The 18,403-nt window shown below is 36.6% G+C and overlaps 1 protein-coding gene across 1 annotated transcript in view; it reads right to left on the reverse strand.

Moving 5' to 3' along the window:
• gcc2 (GRIP and coiled-coil domain containing 2) overlaps positions 1-18,403 on the reverse strand; it is a 37,522-nt gene that overhangs the window by 14,004 nt on the left and 5,115 nt on the right. Inside the window, exons 2-12 of the mRNA XM_002937664.5 lie at positions 16,308-16,364; positions 15,854-15,938; positions 14,606-14,673; positions 13,458-13,562; positions 9,517-12,540; positions 7,544-7,616; positions 6,113-6,213; positions 4,936-5,034; positions 2,765-2,884; positions 1,975-2,139; positions 567-671 (exon numbers count right to left, since the gene is read on the reverse strand). Of these exons, the coding sequence (XP_002937710.3) occupies positions 567-671; positions 1,975-2,139; positions 2,765-2,884; positions 4,936-5,034; positions 6,113-6,213; positions 7,544-7,616; positions 9,517-12,540; positions 13,458-13,562; positions 14,606-14,673; positions 15,854-15,938; positions 16,308-16,364 (4,002 nt within the window). The remainder of the gene's footprint in view (positions 1-566; positions 672-1,974; positions 2,140-2,764; positions 2,885-4,935; positions 5,035-6,112; positions 6,214-7,543; positions 7,617-9,516; positions 12,541-13,457; positions 13,563-14,605; positions 14,674-15,853; positions 15,939-16,307; positions 16,365-18,403) is intronic.

Here is an 18,403-nt window from a genome sequence, read left to right on the forward strand (position 1 = left end):
TAATAAAGCATTCAATATACTAAATGATTTGCAGGATAGGGCAATTATTGGTGCAGGGTAGAGATTTTTTACTTAAAAATTTTTAGTTTTACTTTTCCTTTAAAACCTGAAGTAGGGTACTGCTAGAAGTTTCTGACCTACAGTATACAAGTCCACAAGTACAAAAAAAGTCCATAAAACTATACATATTTGGCATTGGCTGGTTCAGGAGACATGAACTTTCCAAATCAGTTGTATTTTCATGTATACAATAAATTATGTTTCTGATATATATGTTTATATCAAGTAAAATATGATTTCTTGTAATTTTTTTAGACATTTAGAAGCCTATATATATTGTTACAGAAGTGGAAAAACACAAAAATAGCATATTTTGAAAGTTTAGGTCATCTTGAGAATAATCATTCATATTTTTCCTAGGCATTCTGAAATTTCTCCCCAGGAAATGCCCCCTGCAATAAAAGTACCAGAAGCACCAAACTTTGGGGCAAATTCAATAATTTTAGAGATCTGTGATTTTGCCGAAATTCAACTGCGGTTTAATAAAAAAAAAAAAATGTAATTACCCTCCTGACAAGTTCAAGCTCTTGTGCAGTCTTTTGAAGCTGTTTCTTTTCCTTTTGAAGTTGATTCTGAAGATCCTGTACTTGGCTTAGAGACAAAGAGTGGTCCTATATGGACAAGGAGATTTGATTACTTAATACTGAACAAGAATATATAAAAGGGCTATACAAGAAGTTCTGTTTAACAGTTCAATACATATGAGTCTGTTACCTGATTCCATTTACTGTTGAAGCACCTAACAATATGGATAATCCCAAACTAGCTTCTGTCTAGTGGCACTAAACTTTCTAGAGCTCCTGTAAGTTATGTATCAGGTATAACATCACAGGACAAGCAGCCCTATTAAAGGACATGTAAAGCCTGCATTTGCCTACAATGTATATCAGTTGGGCACATCATTTGTACTGCATATATCCCCTCCACTTGCCAGCACCATCACATTTTCCTAAACAAATAGCAGCTTTCACCCGGTGACCATTTTTTCTCTGATACATAATTGGATACATTTAAATCTGCAAACAGCATACACACACACATACCCTTATACAGCATTAGTGATGAGCGAATCTGTCCCGTTTCGCTTTGCCATAAAAATCGCAAAATGGCAAGAAAATCGAAACGGCGAAAAATTCACGAAACGCATGTCGCCCGCAGCTATTTTTTTGTCAGCTGCGTTTGCCGCAACCGCGACCAATTTGACGCGCAAGAAAAAGAAATTCCACACAACAAATTTTTTTCGCTGCAAATTTTCACAGAAGTTTCGCAAATGGCGAAATGCGGAAATTCACTGCGAATCCATGCTTGGCGAAAAAATTCGCTCATCACTATTCAGCATACATTTCATCAAGAATACAGGCTCACACGGGCAGAACTGTCTCTGATAAAAGTTCTGCTTTGTTTGAGCTGAGCTCAGGAGAGGAGGTTAGGAGAAAAAAACTGAAGCAGACAGCTAGAGCTGAGTTTCTATGGGAACCAGCAATGCCATCTCTTTACTGGCTGCTAGACTGGGGGGCGTGTTTAGTAATCTGAGTTTAGAACAACTGCGCATGCCCACAAGCCAAAAGCCAAAGCTAATTCCTGAGGGAGGGGGCAGAGGGGGTTACAGCAAAAGGAAATCTAAGTGATTAAGGAGATGCTGCAGCCTTACTATTAACCTCTGGACAACCAGTGTGGCAGGTATTGAAAGATTTCAAAGAGGCTGATTGAAAATTTTTGTGTGTGGGGTTTACATGTCCTTTAAGCTGTCTTATGCGAATGTGTGGTATGCACATGTAAAGCACTAGGACAAATGTAAAGGGCATTTATAGCCCTTTATTTAATGTTATATTTCAAGAATTCCTATGGATTGCACTACTTCTCTGACATTATAACATTCATAAATATTTGTAACATATATTGTTGTTGGTTTACCTTGATTTTTTGCTCCTTTACCAACTTTTCAGCTTCAAGCTCTTTATCCACTGCAAACTTGGCTTTCTGCAGTTCTAGTATCTGTGACTCATACAATTTATTGTTGGTCTGCATTGTCTCCATATGGGCTACCAAATCTTCATTTGCAAGGCTTAGCTTTTCTTTCTGCAATAAAAAGTAGCTGCATTATTATATTATGCAATATTTTGTGTTACTGAAAAGTAGAAGCTAATGTTTCGGTCTATGTGTGTGTGTGTGTGTGTATATGTATATATATATATATATATATATATATATGTATATATGTATATATATATATATATATATATGTATATATGTATATATGTATATATATATATATATGTATATATGTATATATGTGTATATATATATATATATATATATATATATATATATATATATATATATATATGTGTATATATATATCAGTCCTGATGGTGTCTGCACTCCAAGGCTTTAGTATTCTGTGGGGTGCACAGCCAAAATCTGAGTATTTAGCATGAAATAATCCATGGCCGGCACACCCTTAAAATTAAAAAAAAAATGTTATTGAAAACTCATTGTTTAAAAAACAACGTTTCGGTCCTTGATAAAGGTCCTAATGAGGACCGAAACGTTGGTTTTTAAACAATGAGTTTTCAATAAAAATTTTTTTTGAATTTTAAGGGTGTGCCGGCCATGGATTATTTCATGTGTATATATATATATATATATATATATATATATATTATATATAGTGTATTTATTATGTATAGTGTACACAACTCACCTCAAGAGTAGACGCTTGGATCTGTTTTGCAAGCTCTGCCAACTGATGCTCTACATTTTTAGATCTCTCCTTCTCCACTTCCAGCAGCTCCACTTGTCTATCATATTCTCGTAAGAGGTTCTAGAAATACATTAATGACATATTAACATTGTGTGTCCAGTTTATTTCAGTTAATGTAGAATGGGAGACAATGTAAAAATCACCTGTTTTGACATATTTAAAAAATATATATGTAAAAATATCTGCATATTGATTTCAAACATACTAAATCAAGGCTTCTTAAACTTAACCACCAAAAATGTATATACTTTATGGGAGCCCCAAATCTGAACTTAATTAACATGGCATTTTGTACCACAAAATAGAGTTTCAACATTAAAGCAGAGAAAGTGAAAATAAAAGGCAGGAAATAGTGTATGAAGTATCAGTACAAAGCCAATTTAGAACCATAAAAATTAATAGAATATGAAGTCCCCTGTCAAACTTTACCTTTCTCCACTTAGAGTCCCAACTCAAAGAAATGATGAATAACAATATTTGTGGTAGTAACTATCTAGGCCTTGAATCCAGTAGTAGCAAAAGGTGGTAGCTAAGGAGTGCTCTTAGGGCTTTGGCACACCGCCAATTGATTGTACTGCCAGTGGCAAAGCATTCTGGTGTGATTTGAAATAAGGCGCTGTGGGTAACAAAATCTCCCCAGAATGCTTTGCCACTGGCAATACAATCTGTGATCATACACGGCGCTTCGTTTTCCAAAGTTGTTCCTGCAAATCTCCCTGTGTGCCATTGACTTTATAGTAAGCAAGGAAAAAAATTGTCAGTACTGTGAGGCAAACTGGAAAGGATAATAGGTGTTTACCGTCATCTGATTCAGCTGTGCACAGCTGAATGATAAACTTGATATATTATTTATTGGCCTGAAAAATGTATCTTTGTTTATAGTGAGCATAGATTAAAAAAAAGTCTGATCTAACACTATTCTTACCATACTGTTAAAAAATATCACAATGTGATTTTACTTATTATTTAACAATGTTTTCTTTTCAGTCATTTTGCCTCTTGCTCTGGTTTTTGTCATGACACAAGGAAAGAAATGTTAAGAGCTATGAATACACCGATGCACGTGGAATTACACTGCAGTCACCAAATGGATTCGTAGATATATAAACTGTAAGACTCCTTCTCAAGAACTAGAAAATCTCTTCTGAGGAGGAGAGTGATTCTGAAAAACTACCAGAGTTTCAGAACTTGGTAAGGAATTTATGGGCATATAATCATCCTTAAAATGGCTGTTCACCTTCCATACACTTTTTCCAGTTTAGTTGTTTTCAGAAAGTACCCCAGAAATTAAAACTTGTTAAAAATGTCTTTTTATCTTTGAACAATTAAAGCAGTGTAAAACCAGTGTAATGCCAAACAGAGCCATGTGTAGGCTGCCAGTCCACACGATGGCTACCAAATAACCAATCGTAGCTTTTATTTGGCACCCCCTGGAACTTTTTCATGCTTGTGTTGCTCTCTAACAAATTTTTTATTTGAATGTGGCACATGCATATATAAACGGTTGGGGACCCCTGCTGTAACCTGTTCTAATTACTACATTAGTTGATACATTTCTTATCATTAGGCCTGCTGAGCATAATCCTGGAGTTTCCTTAAAGGCCTCTGTTATCATTGATACAGTAGTTGCTAACAAACCAGCAGATGATGATCAGAAATATATCAACTCACATAGCAAATTGTAACAGTTTAGAGTGCCCCCAGATTGCTGTGTTTGGAAGGTGAACAACCCCTTTACGCCAAATATCAGACTGGAGGTTTCAACTGCTACTGTCAACAGGCAGAAAGTAGAAGTGGTCAAAATACTATTCTCTGTATTTTAATTTTAAATATATAAGGAATGCTTAGCCTTAATGACACACAGTGGTGACAAGCATTTCCATGGAAAGCACTGACAAGCAGAGAGGGGAGTTTTAATCACTGCTGTTTCCACCTAATGACAATGGCAGTTGAAATCCCCTGTCTAGCCTAATGGGACAGGAATGTTGCACTGAAAATGTGTGATGTATCAATCACAGATATGCATGTGCATGGCTATGATACACAAAACATGACACTGGTGTATTTCTGTTATAAAGGTTATTTCTCTTAATGTGTATCAAAGGATGTACCTGGTATCCTTCAGCACTTTGAACAAGATCCTTCATGGAAGATGTAAACTGGTCTCTTTCTGATCTATTCTTCTCCAGCTCTGCTTTTATTGACTGATTCTTAAGAGAATAAAGTTGAAAACAAAATTTAATTAAAAAAAAAAAAATATTTACAAATACACAAAAAGCAGTTACACAAATCCCATTCACTTGCCTAAACCTTACTATAAGTTACATGGGCAGACAGGTCTGAGTTTTCAGGATACATATACAGCTTTTGGCCATGTCAAATTAGCAGCCATAGACTTCATGAGGCAAATATGTGACATTTATGAAAGGCACAGCTAGACCATGTAATACCACAATCTAATTATTACAATATTTTCAGCTTGTCTAATGAATTATGACACTGATGTGAGACACTTAAAGTGCACCCATCAATCACCCCTATGTTATTTGCCAGACATAACGAGCGAGTCTCCACATTTGCTCAATATGCCCATGCCCCTGATGTAGGAGCGGTGGATGCGATTCACCCACCTACATCACATGCATGCGCATATTGAGTGAGTTATGTGCATGAGAGTGTCCCAACGTGGCTGCCTCCTGGTGTGGGCAGAAAAGTGCTGGCGGGGGCTATTTTTAAAAAAAAAAAATAAGTTACAGCCGGAGTGTGGGTTCTATTAGTCTGCACCTAGTGGGGAAAATAATTTGACGGCGATAGGTGTCCTTTAAGTGGCACCCAAACTGTTTGGCAACAAACATATGACTTTAATGCTGGAGCATGTAACAAGCCAGTCATGCTCAATGACTGAATAATAGGGCCCCCCATGCAATACAGTTCATTATGGATTTTAATTCAGGGCTGAAAGCCATATTACAGAATACCGGAGTGAACATTTTGCCTGTAAAATGATAAGAGCTGTCTGTGAGGGCTCTGGCACATGGGCAAATTAGTCGCCCGCGACAAATCTCCCTGTTCGCGGGCGACTATCACCGGTGGGATAGCACACGCTGTGCAGGCGATTTCGGCAAACCACCAAAGTTGCCTCGCGAGATTCATTTTTTTTCATACATAAAGAGAGACTATTACCACAAACTACCATCAAGCTAACACGCATATATAAGTCAGTATCAACATTACTATAAAGAAATACTGCCCGAGAAAGATAAATGCATATATAATCCAGAAATCTACCTCTTTTTTACAGCTGTCTAGTTCCTTCTTGGCTTTAACTGCAACTGCTTTAATTTTATTACATTTTTCTTCTGTCTGTTTAGAATGTTTTTCCAGATTTGCTTAAAGAGAAAGAGAACATGAAAACCAAATCATAATGTAAAATACAAATTATACATTACTGAAACAGCATTACCATTACAAAATACAATGCAAATGAAAATAAACAGATAATTAAGGTTTTTAAGCAGTACAGGTATGGGGCCAATGAGGTTTTACAGAAAACAGGGTTTTTCTGTACTCTGGAACAGCATGCAACATTGAAAGCAAGAGATCTGATCTGCTATCGTGTTGTATATATTCTAAATTAGTTTCTTTTAATTTTTAAAAGGCACTGTCGAAATCCTTAAGATGAAGTACAAATAAGGCAAGAAGAAAGACTTTTTTTATAGCAGTAAAGAATAGAAATACTTGTGACCAGAGCATTCTAGTAATACCATAGTCCAATTTGCATATACTTTATCTGGCTTTATAGGAATACATTTTCCCACAATTCCTTCTATTTTGCATACTTTCCTGGCCCTACAAACGCTGATCAGAAAATCCTGAACTACCCTGATGTACTTCCTAGAAATTTTAGAAATGACATTGTTTCATTCCACCGCCCCCTTCTCTATGAAGTCAGACTTCATCGAAGTCTTGGGAATTTCTCCTGCCCCTTCATGGACAACTGGATTAGGACCAGTTGGGACCAGACCAAGACATTGAATGGATGGCTATCCAAGGTGGACATACAGGCATTGCCCATGGTACATAAAACAGAACACTTTCAACCTTTGGAACTGCCCCTTTGCACAGGTCCTGATAGGCTCCCAGCTCCTGAGTGCTCACTCACAGTGCAAAGTGTAAAACACATGGTAGCTGGCAAGTTTTTTTTGCAATTTGCGCTCTGCCCCACCACATGGTAAATATCCCCTTCTATCAGCAGAATTAGCAGTTTTGAGGCGAACATGTTTTTTTACCCATAATGCATTGTTTTTCCTACAATGCCAGCATAATTGTGGCCACACACAAATATGTACAAGTGCAAGGATTGAGTTTAGGCACAAGTACCTTTAATAATTGGCTTAAATGACTCTGTCCATTTTTGTTCAACCACAATTTCACTGCATTCATAAATAAGCCCTATTGTGAATAGCTTGACAGTCTTGTTAAGCAGAGCAAATAAGTGGTCATAAAGCAACCATTAACAAAGGGTCCTTTTAGGAGTCCTGAGGCATTTGTTAATTGTCTACATACAGATCACACTAATGTAACTGTCAGTTGGGTAGAGTGAGTTCTGGGGAATCACACTGTTTACTCTCCGAGAAAGTAGCAAAGCATGGAATTTTACAACAACTGTAAATGTGGCAAGATCATAAAGAATTTCTGTAGTAAAAAGATGTACAATACCTATTTTAGTTTCAAGTTCTGATATATGAGCTTGTTGCTCAAATTCCAGTGCCTTTGATTTTGAAAGTGAATCCTATAGGAAAATACAACAAAAGAAACACAGAAAATAATTATATTTTTTGCTGGAAAACAAGCTGATTTTGACTGTGTCTCAAATAAATGGAATATGCAACCATTGACATCATTTTAATTTTCCATTACATTATGAATGTGTTACATTACTTAACACCACTAAATTTAAAAACTTTAAAGTAACTACTTCTTTGTTGAACAAGTGACTTTCTCTAGAATAAATACCAGTAACAAACAATTCTGAGACTGGCCACTGCTACAAGCAGGTAGCATATGTATGTGTTAAAACCTTGTGTTATATTGCGTAAAGGATTGTGTTAAAACATGGATTTGCTCCTTTTTGTAAGCTTCTTTTCTCTAAATATATAGCAAAATGTTAATGTGGCAGAGACTAGGAGCAGTACACTGGCAAGATACAGTATGCTCAAGTGTAAGTTCAATGCAGTCCAGGCTTTCACAAGCCCTTAAAGGAAAAGGAAAAATACAATCAATAGGGGTTTCAAGTAGTAGTAGTTTTCAGTGAATAGAAGAACTGGCCTAGGGTATTAGGTAAGTGATTATAATCACATGGGGGTGCCTGACATTTTGGCCTAACAAAAACATCCTCCCATTGGAATTTTACAAATGTCTTATTTTACAACTTAAAAATAAGAGAATTCTTGTAAACCCCAGAAGTTACATATAAAACAACTAAGATGACATTTAACATTCGATTTCTGTTATGTAAGTAGCAGGGATGCTCGAAATTCACTATTTTGGGATTCTACCAAACCCGAATGCTTTGTGAAAAATGCAGGCTGAATACTGAACCTAAATGTATCCGAATTTGCAACTGCAAGTTAGGCCACGGAAAGACTAAAGCGAACCACACGCTGCACGCACAGTTGTGAAGGTTTGTGTTTATGTGAAAAAAAATCATGTGAATTTAAGGATTCAATTTGGCCAGGCATGTGGATTTGGCTGAATCCGAGTCCTGCTGAAAAAGGATGCATCCCTACAAATGAGAGCAATACCGAATCCCAAACTTTGGTTGGGATTTCAGCCTAATCCCAAAAACATTTTTCAAAATTTGATTTAAACCAAATCCTAATGGAGTGATTAACTGCCATTGGCAAGTAATTTGATCACATTTTCTTGGATAAATTGCCTTTTCGCCCCTGCAATTTATTTTAAATCTACAAATCTACAAATCTACAAATCTACAAATAACAATGCACAACACAGTTTGCTATTTTTGCAGGTATGCTTAAGTTTTGTATGGATCTCTCCATAATGTAGTAATGTTGCTTTGCTGCAGATTCAGGTTATTGACAGGGTGTTTCCAGATGAACGAGGTGGGAATCTGTGGACAAAACTTTTGCAGAGGGAAGTAAAATGGATTTTTACATTGGGCACGCGCCAACCACATGGTTTAAATTCTATATTTGATATTAATTGTTATGTTCCCTCAAAGTGATGTTGCCAGAGAATTGTATATGTTATGTTAGTCTATCTTTCTTTATTTCGTTCTGTTTCATTTTTATACACATAAAGTTAAGAGGAAAAAAAAAAAATTAGTGATGTCATTAATTGATAGGCTCTATATACCATGTTACAGTCTCAGAATGTATGCCTATGATTAAGTGCGGGCACGCACGAAACGCGTCAGGTGTTCTGGGTTTTTAAGAATGTAAATAAAGTTCGAGTTTTATCCATTCTCTGGCTGACCATGGTGCTTTGCGAGCCGCTTTCTTCAGAGATATGGATCTCTCCATACATGTGTGCATTTTCTCAGTTTATACTGAAGGTTTAGGAGTCTTAGGAGTTGTGACAGCAGCAGATCAACAATATTGAGGCCTGCAAGGTACTTATCCTACAATATTAGATTTAAAAAAAAATGTAAAAAGGAATGATATGCTTACCTTTACAGAGGTTAATTCCAGTGTGAGTGCATTCATATTAGACTCCTTGCTTTCAATTAAAGATTGCAAATCCATTTGACCTTCCTGGTTGAGCTGCACAAGCATTTCCGCTTTTTCTTTTTTTACAGTTTCCAGGTCTGCTGTTAACTTTTCAAGATCTGTAACGAGGTCCTGGTTTTGAAGCTTTAATTTCTCCAGTGCATTTTTCATCTCTACTAAATCATTTAGCAAAGTCTCTTTGTCTCTTATTGTTTCATCTAACTGTTCCTTCAGAAGCACCTTCTCTGTAGAGTAGTCATTTAATATTGCTCTTAACTCTGCACTTTGAGATTCAGATTTTTCCTGAAGTCTCTCAAGTTCAACAGATTTCTCATCCCTCTGTAAAATCATATTCTGTTTCTCTTCATTTATCTGAGACATTGCCTCATTAATGGATTGCAGCATATGAATAATATCTTGCTCAGCATCATCAATCGACAACGTTTCTCTAAGAACAATAAGCTGGCATTTTACTGCTTCAATTTGGTGCTGTTCACTTTCAAGAAATTTTGTCACCTGTTCTTTGTCTTCTGCAACCAACTGGAACTTCATTCTTAATTCTTCTAGTTCTTGTCTTAAAGAAAAACATTCACTGTGTTCAGACAAAAGCCTATCAAAGTCTCTTCTCAAAACATCCTTTTCTTTACTGACATTCAGCACTTCATTCTGACACTTCTGACACTCTGTTTCAAGGTCTTTTTTGCACATTTGTAAACTTTCAACTTGCTGTTGTAGATTGTCCCTTTCATTACCAGCATAGTCGTTACGTTTTATGGAGTCCTGAAGTTTTTCTGTCAATTCCTCAATATTTTGCTTAAGGTTGGCAATAAGCTGTTCCTGATCATCAAACTCTTTCTGTAAACATGAATTTTTGTCTTGTTCAGACTTGCACATATCCTGCAATTTATTTATTTCTTCGCCTGAAGATTGATAAGCACAGGAAACGTCTGAATTTTGCATCTTAGCTTGACCCAATTTTTCTTCCATTTCTTTAAGCAACTCACACTTTTGGTGCAGCAATGTCATTACTTCTTCATTCTTTTCTTGTAAGTTTTCAATTTGAAGCTGTAATTCTTCACATTCAGTTTGCCTGGATAATAACACTTTTGCTTCCTCTTGGAGGTTATTCACAGTTTCAAGTAGAACATTTTTCTCATTATAAGCATTTGTCAGTTTCTCCTGAAGATCATTCATATTTTTAATATTCTCTTGTAACATAAGACAACTACTGTGTTCAGCCATAAGTCTCTCAAAGTCTTTACTCAGCATCTCTTTTTCCTCCTTAAGATTTAACATTTCATCATAAGATGCATTTGATTCACGCTCCAACAGTAAGCTTTCCAGTTGCAGTTTAAGTTCAGCTGAAAAGTTTTCGGATCCACTGAGTTTTTCTGTCAACTTATCGATTTTTTGTGTCAATTCAGCAATAAGATTTGCCTGTTCCTCAGTTTCCTTTTGCAAACTCAAAGCTCTAGATTTTTCATTGTTGCATATCTCCTGCAATTTACAGATTTGTTCAGTGGATGATTTTATGGTAGAAAAGACCTCTTCATTTTGTATGGTTGTTTGTCCCATTTTTATCTCCATGTCTTTTAACATCTCATCCTGTCTGTGCAGAGAGGCAACCACTTCTTCATTCTTGTGATGCAGGGTAGTAATTTGAAGCTGAAGTTCTTCACATTCAGCTTGCTTGCCTGATAAAAGATCCACTTCGGCCTTCAGCCGGTTCACAGTTTCAAGTAGATCATTTTTATCTTTGTATGCTACTCTCAGTTTTTGCTGTAGCTCGTGGACATCTATTGCTTGTTGCTGCTTCATTGCTTCAAACTCCCTGCTGATCTTTCCAGCAGAATCCCCCAATTCCTCTTGAAGGCTAACAAGCGTTTCCCTCAAGTTCTCATAACTTCTCACAGCTTCAGATTTTTCCTTATGTAGCCTGTCATTTTGTTCCTTAAGAAGCTGAATTTCATGATCAAATGAATATTTTTCATTTTCAAACTGTGATGTTATTGATTGTTTTAGATCAGTTATTTCTTTTATGTGCTGCTCTTTCATGGCCTGGATATCTACACTGTTCTGTTTTTCTGACTTTTCAAAATCTTCCTTTGCAATCCGAAGCTCACATTTTAATTTTTCAATCAATCCATTGTAATCTTCAATTGCAAGCTGCAGTTCATTTATCTTAAATTCTAATTCTTCTCGTTCATGAAAGTATTCACTCTTTATGTTCTTAAGTTCAATTTCTAACTTTTCTTTCACATTATTAGTATATGTAAGTTCTTCTTGTACAATACTTTGTTGTGACTCTAGGTCTGTCAAAAGATTTTCCAAAATTAATACTTTATCATCGATAACTTCAGGTACAACTACTTGGGCTTCAGGAACCATACTCTTTTCCTCAAGCTTTTCTTTAAGGTGTTTTACTTCAAGGGCATGTTTCTTATTATTTGTTTCCATTTCCTCCAACAACATATTCTCCTTTTCCCTGTACTGGTTTAGTAACTCTTGCATTGATTCTTTTTGTTTCACATACTCTATTGCTGAAGATTCAAGCTGACTTTTAAGGTCTAATACTTTGTCCTGGTGAACATTCCTTAATTTATGAAGCTCTTCGTTAAGGTTTCGAATTTCATGTTGATGCTGCTCATGAACCAATAACTGAGAATTGTTCAGATTGCCTATTTCCTGGTTCTTTTCTTCAATAACTGCATCTAAGCCCCTTTGCAAATTAGAAATCTGCTCCTCGTAAGATGAACGCATTTGCTCTACATCTACTTGTAGTTTTTTAATCTCCCCTTCTTGGTTGCCTTGGAGTTCCAGTTTGTAATATGCCTCTTTTAGCTCCCTTTTTAGCGCTTCTACCTCTTCCTTGTGTTTGGTCTGGTTTTGATTTATTTCATCCTGCATTTTTTCAATCTTTTCTGACAAACAACTACTTGATTGCTCATAATTACTTTGTAATTCTGAAGCTTTCCTTGCAGCATCCTACAAAATATAATAATATGAAGAAATAATTACTTTGTCTTAACATTTAAAAGAATCTTATACAGCAGGGCTCTTGGCAGACATACTGGGGCTCATTTATAAACATTGAGCACATTTGCCCATTAGTAGTTTTTTTTTTAGCAAGCTGCAGGTTAAACAATGAATACAATGATTTGATTGGTTGCCATGGGTAACTGCCCAGGTGCAAATTTGCCCAGTGTTTATAAATGAGCCCCATTGTGTTTTATTGTTCTATAAGCCTGGGGTCGACTTTGTGGTAGGAGAGATGGGAGCAAGGCCAGACAGCTTAAAATAATGCCAAAGCAGCTAGCTTAAAGCACCTGGGGAAAATACTGTAAAGAAAATAAAACCTAAAAGATTATTAATTTAAAAGGTCACCTAAATGATCCTTCACTATTGTGTCCATTATAATTAAGTGAGCATTAAAATTTGAATCTGGTAGGGATCTTATATATCCCTAGTAAAAAATAACTGGCCACTAGTTAGTCCTGAGAAGAGAGGAGATTTTCCCCCCAAAACAGTGATGTTTGTAGTTTTACTGGCAGAATAAATGGGGTAACCTCCCCAGCCAAAACCTTGTGTGCGGTCTCCACCAATAATACATGCATTTTGGGACATCACCATACTTCTAGCTGACTAGGCACCACAGGAATTTTTCTAAAGGGTGACTGCAGCTGTGAACACTTTGTATTCTATAATCAAATATGGAGTAGCTCAAAAAATAACAACATGATTACAATAATAAGCAAAAATATGCTCAGTACAAGCCCTATTCATTTAAGTCATGCTAAACTATTTTTGTTTTCTTTTAACATTCCAATAACATTAAAGATAACAAAAAATAAAAAATAAAAAAAAGAAACCAGAATTCTTGCTATGCAAGTAAAAACACGTACCTCAGATTCCACTTTAATTTTAGCATATTCTTTCTTAAGCTTAACTAGCTGCTGCTGAGTTTCTGCTTTTTCCAAAAGAACAGAATCTAAACGATCAGTGAGGGCCTGGTAAAAGAAAAATTATGTTAAAAACATGAAACTCAATCTTTATTAACTGTGGTCTTAGCCAATTTTAATTAAAGACATTTAATAATCGTAGTGTAAAAGTGTACGACTGTGATTTGTATTATGTTATTTATGGTGTAAAGCACCTTCACGGAAATTAAATACAGGATGATTTGGGAGCTTTATCTGTGGTGCCCAAAGCATGGTGCCAAAACACGCAAAATAAACTTACATCACCTGAAAGCATTACATACATAGTTACATAGGGTTGAAAAAAGACCTGTGTCCATCAAGTTCAACCCATCCAAGTAAACCCAGCACACCTAACCCACACCTACCAATCTATACACTCACATACATAAACTATAAATACAACCACTAATACTAACTGTAGATATTAGTATCACAATAGCCTTGGATATTCTGATTGATCAACATCCAGGCCCCTCTTAAAGGCATTAACAGAATCTGCCATTACCACATCACTAGGAAGGGCATTCCATAACCTCACTGCCCTCACCGTGAAAAACCACCTACGCTGCTTCAAATGGAAGCTCCTTTCCTCTAATCTAAAGGGGTGACCTCTGGTGCGTACACCTCTCCCCAAGTGACATACAGGCACTCCACAAACCCCTCCTCCCTTCATGTGAATTACAGACTTCTCCCTTCTCACATTATAGCTCCCTGCCTTCTACCCTCTGTGTCAGACCTCCTTCAAGCAGGCACAAGCCCCTCCTTCCACACCCTCCCCTTCCCACACCCAGCAATACACACAAAAAAAGTAATAAACTTTTCTTTCCACCTTCATCACGTCAAATAAACAGTACAGATTACAGAATTCTACCCTAAAGCATGCTGGCACACCAGCTCCCCAAAAAGCGGGGAAGAGGCGAGGCCATGACATCACAGGGACGGGGCTATGACACGGCAATTAGTCGTCAATGTTACCGAGTCCTGCCCGGTTTTCCTAATTTGGGAAACCGGCATGTCAGGTTCAAAACCGAATTAGAATAAATCTGGAACTGGAAATATTACAGTGTTACCTGCACAACATCATCTACACCTTCTGTAGTGGGTTTTGATTTGAGCCCTTCGATTTCCTTCTCTAAATCTGAAAACAGGCAGAAATAGGTAAATGAGTATTTGCCAAGGAAAGCATTATTAATAATCAGTCTTTATAGTCATACATTTTACAAATGTAAAAGTAACTGCTAAGTATTGTTAAGATAATTATATTTACCAATTATGATAGCTTAGTTATCATCCAATACAAGGTACAGGTATGGGATCCCTTATCCGGAAACCCATTATCCAGAAAGTTCCGAAAATGATTTCCTTTTTTCTCTGTAATAATAATACAGTACCTTGTACTCGATCCCAACTAATAGTTATATAGTTATATAGTTACATAGGGTTGAAAAAAGACCAGTGACCATCAAGTTCAACCCATCCAAGTAAACCCAGCACACCAACCCACACCTACCAATCTATACACTCACATACATAAACTATAAATACAACCACTAGTACTAACTGTAGATATTAGTATCACAATAGCCTCCTTATTGGAGGCTAAACAAGCCTATTGGGTTTATTCAATATTTAAATGATTTTAACTTAAGTTATGGAGATCCAAATTACTGAAAGATCCCTTATCTAGAAAACCCAAGGTCCCTAGCATTCTGGATAACAGGTCCCATACCTGTACTATTTTATCATTATAGCAAAAGGAACAGTAACACCAAAAAATGAAAATGTTTTAAAGTAATTAAAATATAATGTACTATTGCCCTGTGCTGATAAAAGTTTGTATTTGCTTCAAAAACATTAGTATAGTTTATATAAACAAAGCTGTTGTTTAGCCACAGGAGGTAGCCATTTAACCTGGAAAAAAAGAAGAAAAGGCACAGGTGACATAACAGATACGCAGCGTAGATTCCCATTGAATTCTATAGAGTTTATCTGTTATCTGCTTTGTAACCTGTGCCTTTTCTCCTGATTTCAATTTAAATAACTGTCTACACACAGAAGCTTTGTTTATATTAGTAAGGTTTATGAAGCAAACAAATAACTTTTACCATTGCAGGACAATAGTACATAATATATTATTTTGATACACAAACTTTTTGGTGTTACTGTAAAATGGACTATGGGAAAAAGCCTTCCCAAAGCTTGGATCTTTCTGGATAATGGGTTTGCCGAACAAAATGTGCTATGAAATAATGTGACAATTTAAATGTCTAGGCAAGCATGCCTAAAGACAAAACAAACAATACACATTTCATTCTTACCTGTGCATTTTGTCTTGAGTTTCTGAATCATCACCATCTGTTTTTTTGCAAATTTGATGAGTTCTTCTTTTGGTAAAGTATCCAGCTAGAAGGCAACATGTATTCTTTGAGAAATGTCTGTGGCCTCTGAACATTAATACAATGTACTATTAAAAAATGCAGAGTTTACTGCAAAAAACTATTCTGCTTTATACTAGGTTGGTGGCTCCTTTATGTTATGAGGGGTACTCACATTAGGTTATATTAACATTTTTAAAAGGTGGTAAACAAAACCCTTCAAAAAATGTTTGGAGCACTGTAATCTGAAAGCAGGGAAGATATCATGCTTTCAGCTTGGGTGACCAGATGTAACTGCAATATATCCCTATCCATGGAAAGGACTGCTTACAGAAATAACTGAAAATGATATTAATGGAAAAGTGAATAAAAATGCAATGCAGAAGCACAATGATACCTTTGATTTAGCTGGTCCTGGAGTGGCTGGAGATAAAACTCCATCTTGACCAGTGTCCTAAGGAAAAACATACAAAAATTAAAAAATTAAAAATAAAGTAGATAAATAAATGCATCACATGTTTAATTGACCACACACTCATTTAAATATGCTGTATATACTATGTGTCAAGTATTTGAGGATTTAATGTGAGTACAAAGACCATTGTTAAAAACCAATAATTGATTATACCTGTACTATTATAAGTAACTTAGTTATATTAGCAAATTATCACAAGATATTGCTGACTAAACCACCCTAAAATATACTTCCATTTAATCTAAATTATAGCAACTTTACACTGAAATACATGACATGGCCAAAGTATGTGGATGCTTTCTAACAAAAGCAGGTGAATAAAATCAAACATACAGTATAGCTGTGAAATCTCCTTAGACAAACATTTATGGTAGTATGGGTCCCTTGGACCGACTCGGGCTTACCTGCCCGTGTAGGGGCAGAAACGAGCGGACTGGCCGACCGATATCTGGCCTGAAATTGGCCAGATATCGATCGGCCAGGTTAAAAGATTCAGTCGGATCGGGGGCCGCATCAGCTCGTTGATGCGGTCCCCGATCCGACTGCCCCATTGCCGCCTACATAATCCGGTCGTTTGGCCCCAGGGCCAAACGATCGGATTATTTTTTTTTTTAACTTCAAGCTCCCCGATATCGCCCACCCTAGGTGGGGATATCGGGGGAAGATCTGCTCGCTTGGCGGATCTTACCGTGTATGGGGACCTTTACTTACAGAAAACTCAGTTTTAAGAACATCTAAAAATTTACATCCGTTTTGCTCAGCAGAAAGAAAAGCTGGTCAAGCTTTGGAAATGAAGGAGCTGGTCAATGGGAACAGACACCCATCATCTTTAGGCATTCGGGAGGTAATAACGGTTCCTTCATATTAAATCTGTCTTTGTTTTAAAATAATTTATGCAAAGTTTAGAACAGTGTATTAGAGGTTACCAAAGTAACTGCAGGTCCAAATTAATCAAATTAAGTGTAACATCTGCCACACACAAATATGTAACTTTGCATTTAATTGGATTCTCATTATCTAATTTTAGGACTTGCTTGAAATACAGATTACAGATACATATGTTTTAGGGTAAGAACCCAAAGAGCAGTTTATTCGCCTGTGATAGATCTCTGCTATCATGGACAACAAACCACTCCGAAAAGGTTTTTGCATTGATTCTTTTTCCAAAGTCATGGAACGTTACCTGCAGCAGGAAACTTTGTGCGACTTCTGATTACTGAAGCTTCTACTCTACTATTATTTTGGAAAGTCCTTTCGCATCGGTTTGCTACCCGCTATAGTTGAGATCAATCACGGGTAACTCAACCGATCTGTGGGTTCTTACCCTTAGGTCATGCAGAAATATTACATTCAAGTGGGTTCATGAGCTTTCAACCACCACTCTAGAAAAGCAATTAAGTGTTCATGCCAAATTGACCTTCATGTTAAGCTTTCAAGAGTAAATAAAAGAGCAAATAACTATTCTTCTCAGATCTCACCCTGGCACACCAGAAGATGAATTGCCCACAATAAATCTTGATCACCATGGGCTGCTAATCTCCTACAAATGCGCTCACACTGGCAAAGTAAATCAGCAATAAAAAAAAAACATCTGCTGAAGTTTCTTCGAGAGGCAACTTCAAAAGTTCAAAGCGCCATGTATATTTTCCTTCGGGTGATTCACTTTATTGTAAGTGGGAAAACATAATGGGGAGATTAGCCACCCATGGTAGCATGTGCCGGTACCCTTACTGTACTCCAAACTGAGCCCCCAACCACAACTTCAAGCCACGCAGCCTGGAAACCACTGATCAAGGGCAATGTAAAAGAGAAGCCCATGTTTGCAAGACTCTGTTTTAACCTACATTTTTCCTATTAAAGGAACAGTAACATCAAAAAATTAAAGCGTTTTAAAGTAATTAAAATATTATGTGCTGTTGCCCTGAAAAAAACTGGTGTTTTTGCTACAGAAAAGCTACTATATAAATAAGCTGCTGTGTAGCCATGGGGGCAGCCATTCAAGCTGGAAAAAAGGCACA

This window comes from Xenopus tropicalis, chromosome 2, assembly GCF_000004195.4.
Source record: "Xenopus tropicalis strain Nigerian chromosome 2, UCB_Xtro_10.0, whole genome shotgun sequence".
Taxonomy (NCBI): Eukaryota; Metazoa; Chordata; class Amphibia; order Anura; family Pipidae; genus Xenopus; species Xenopus tropicalis.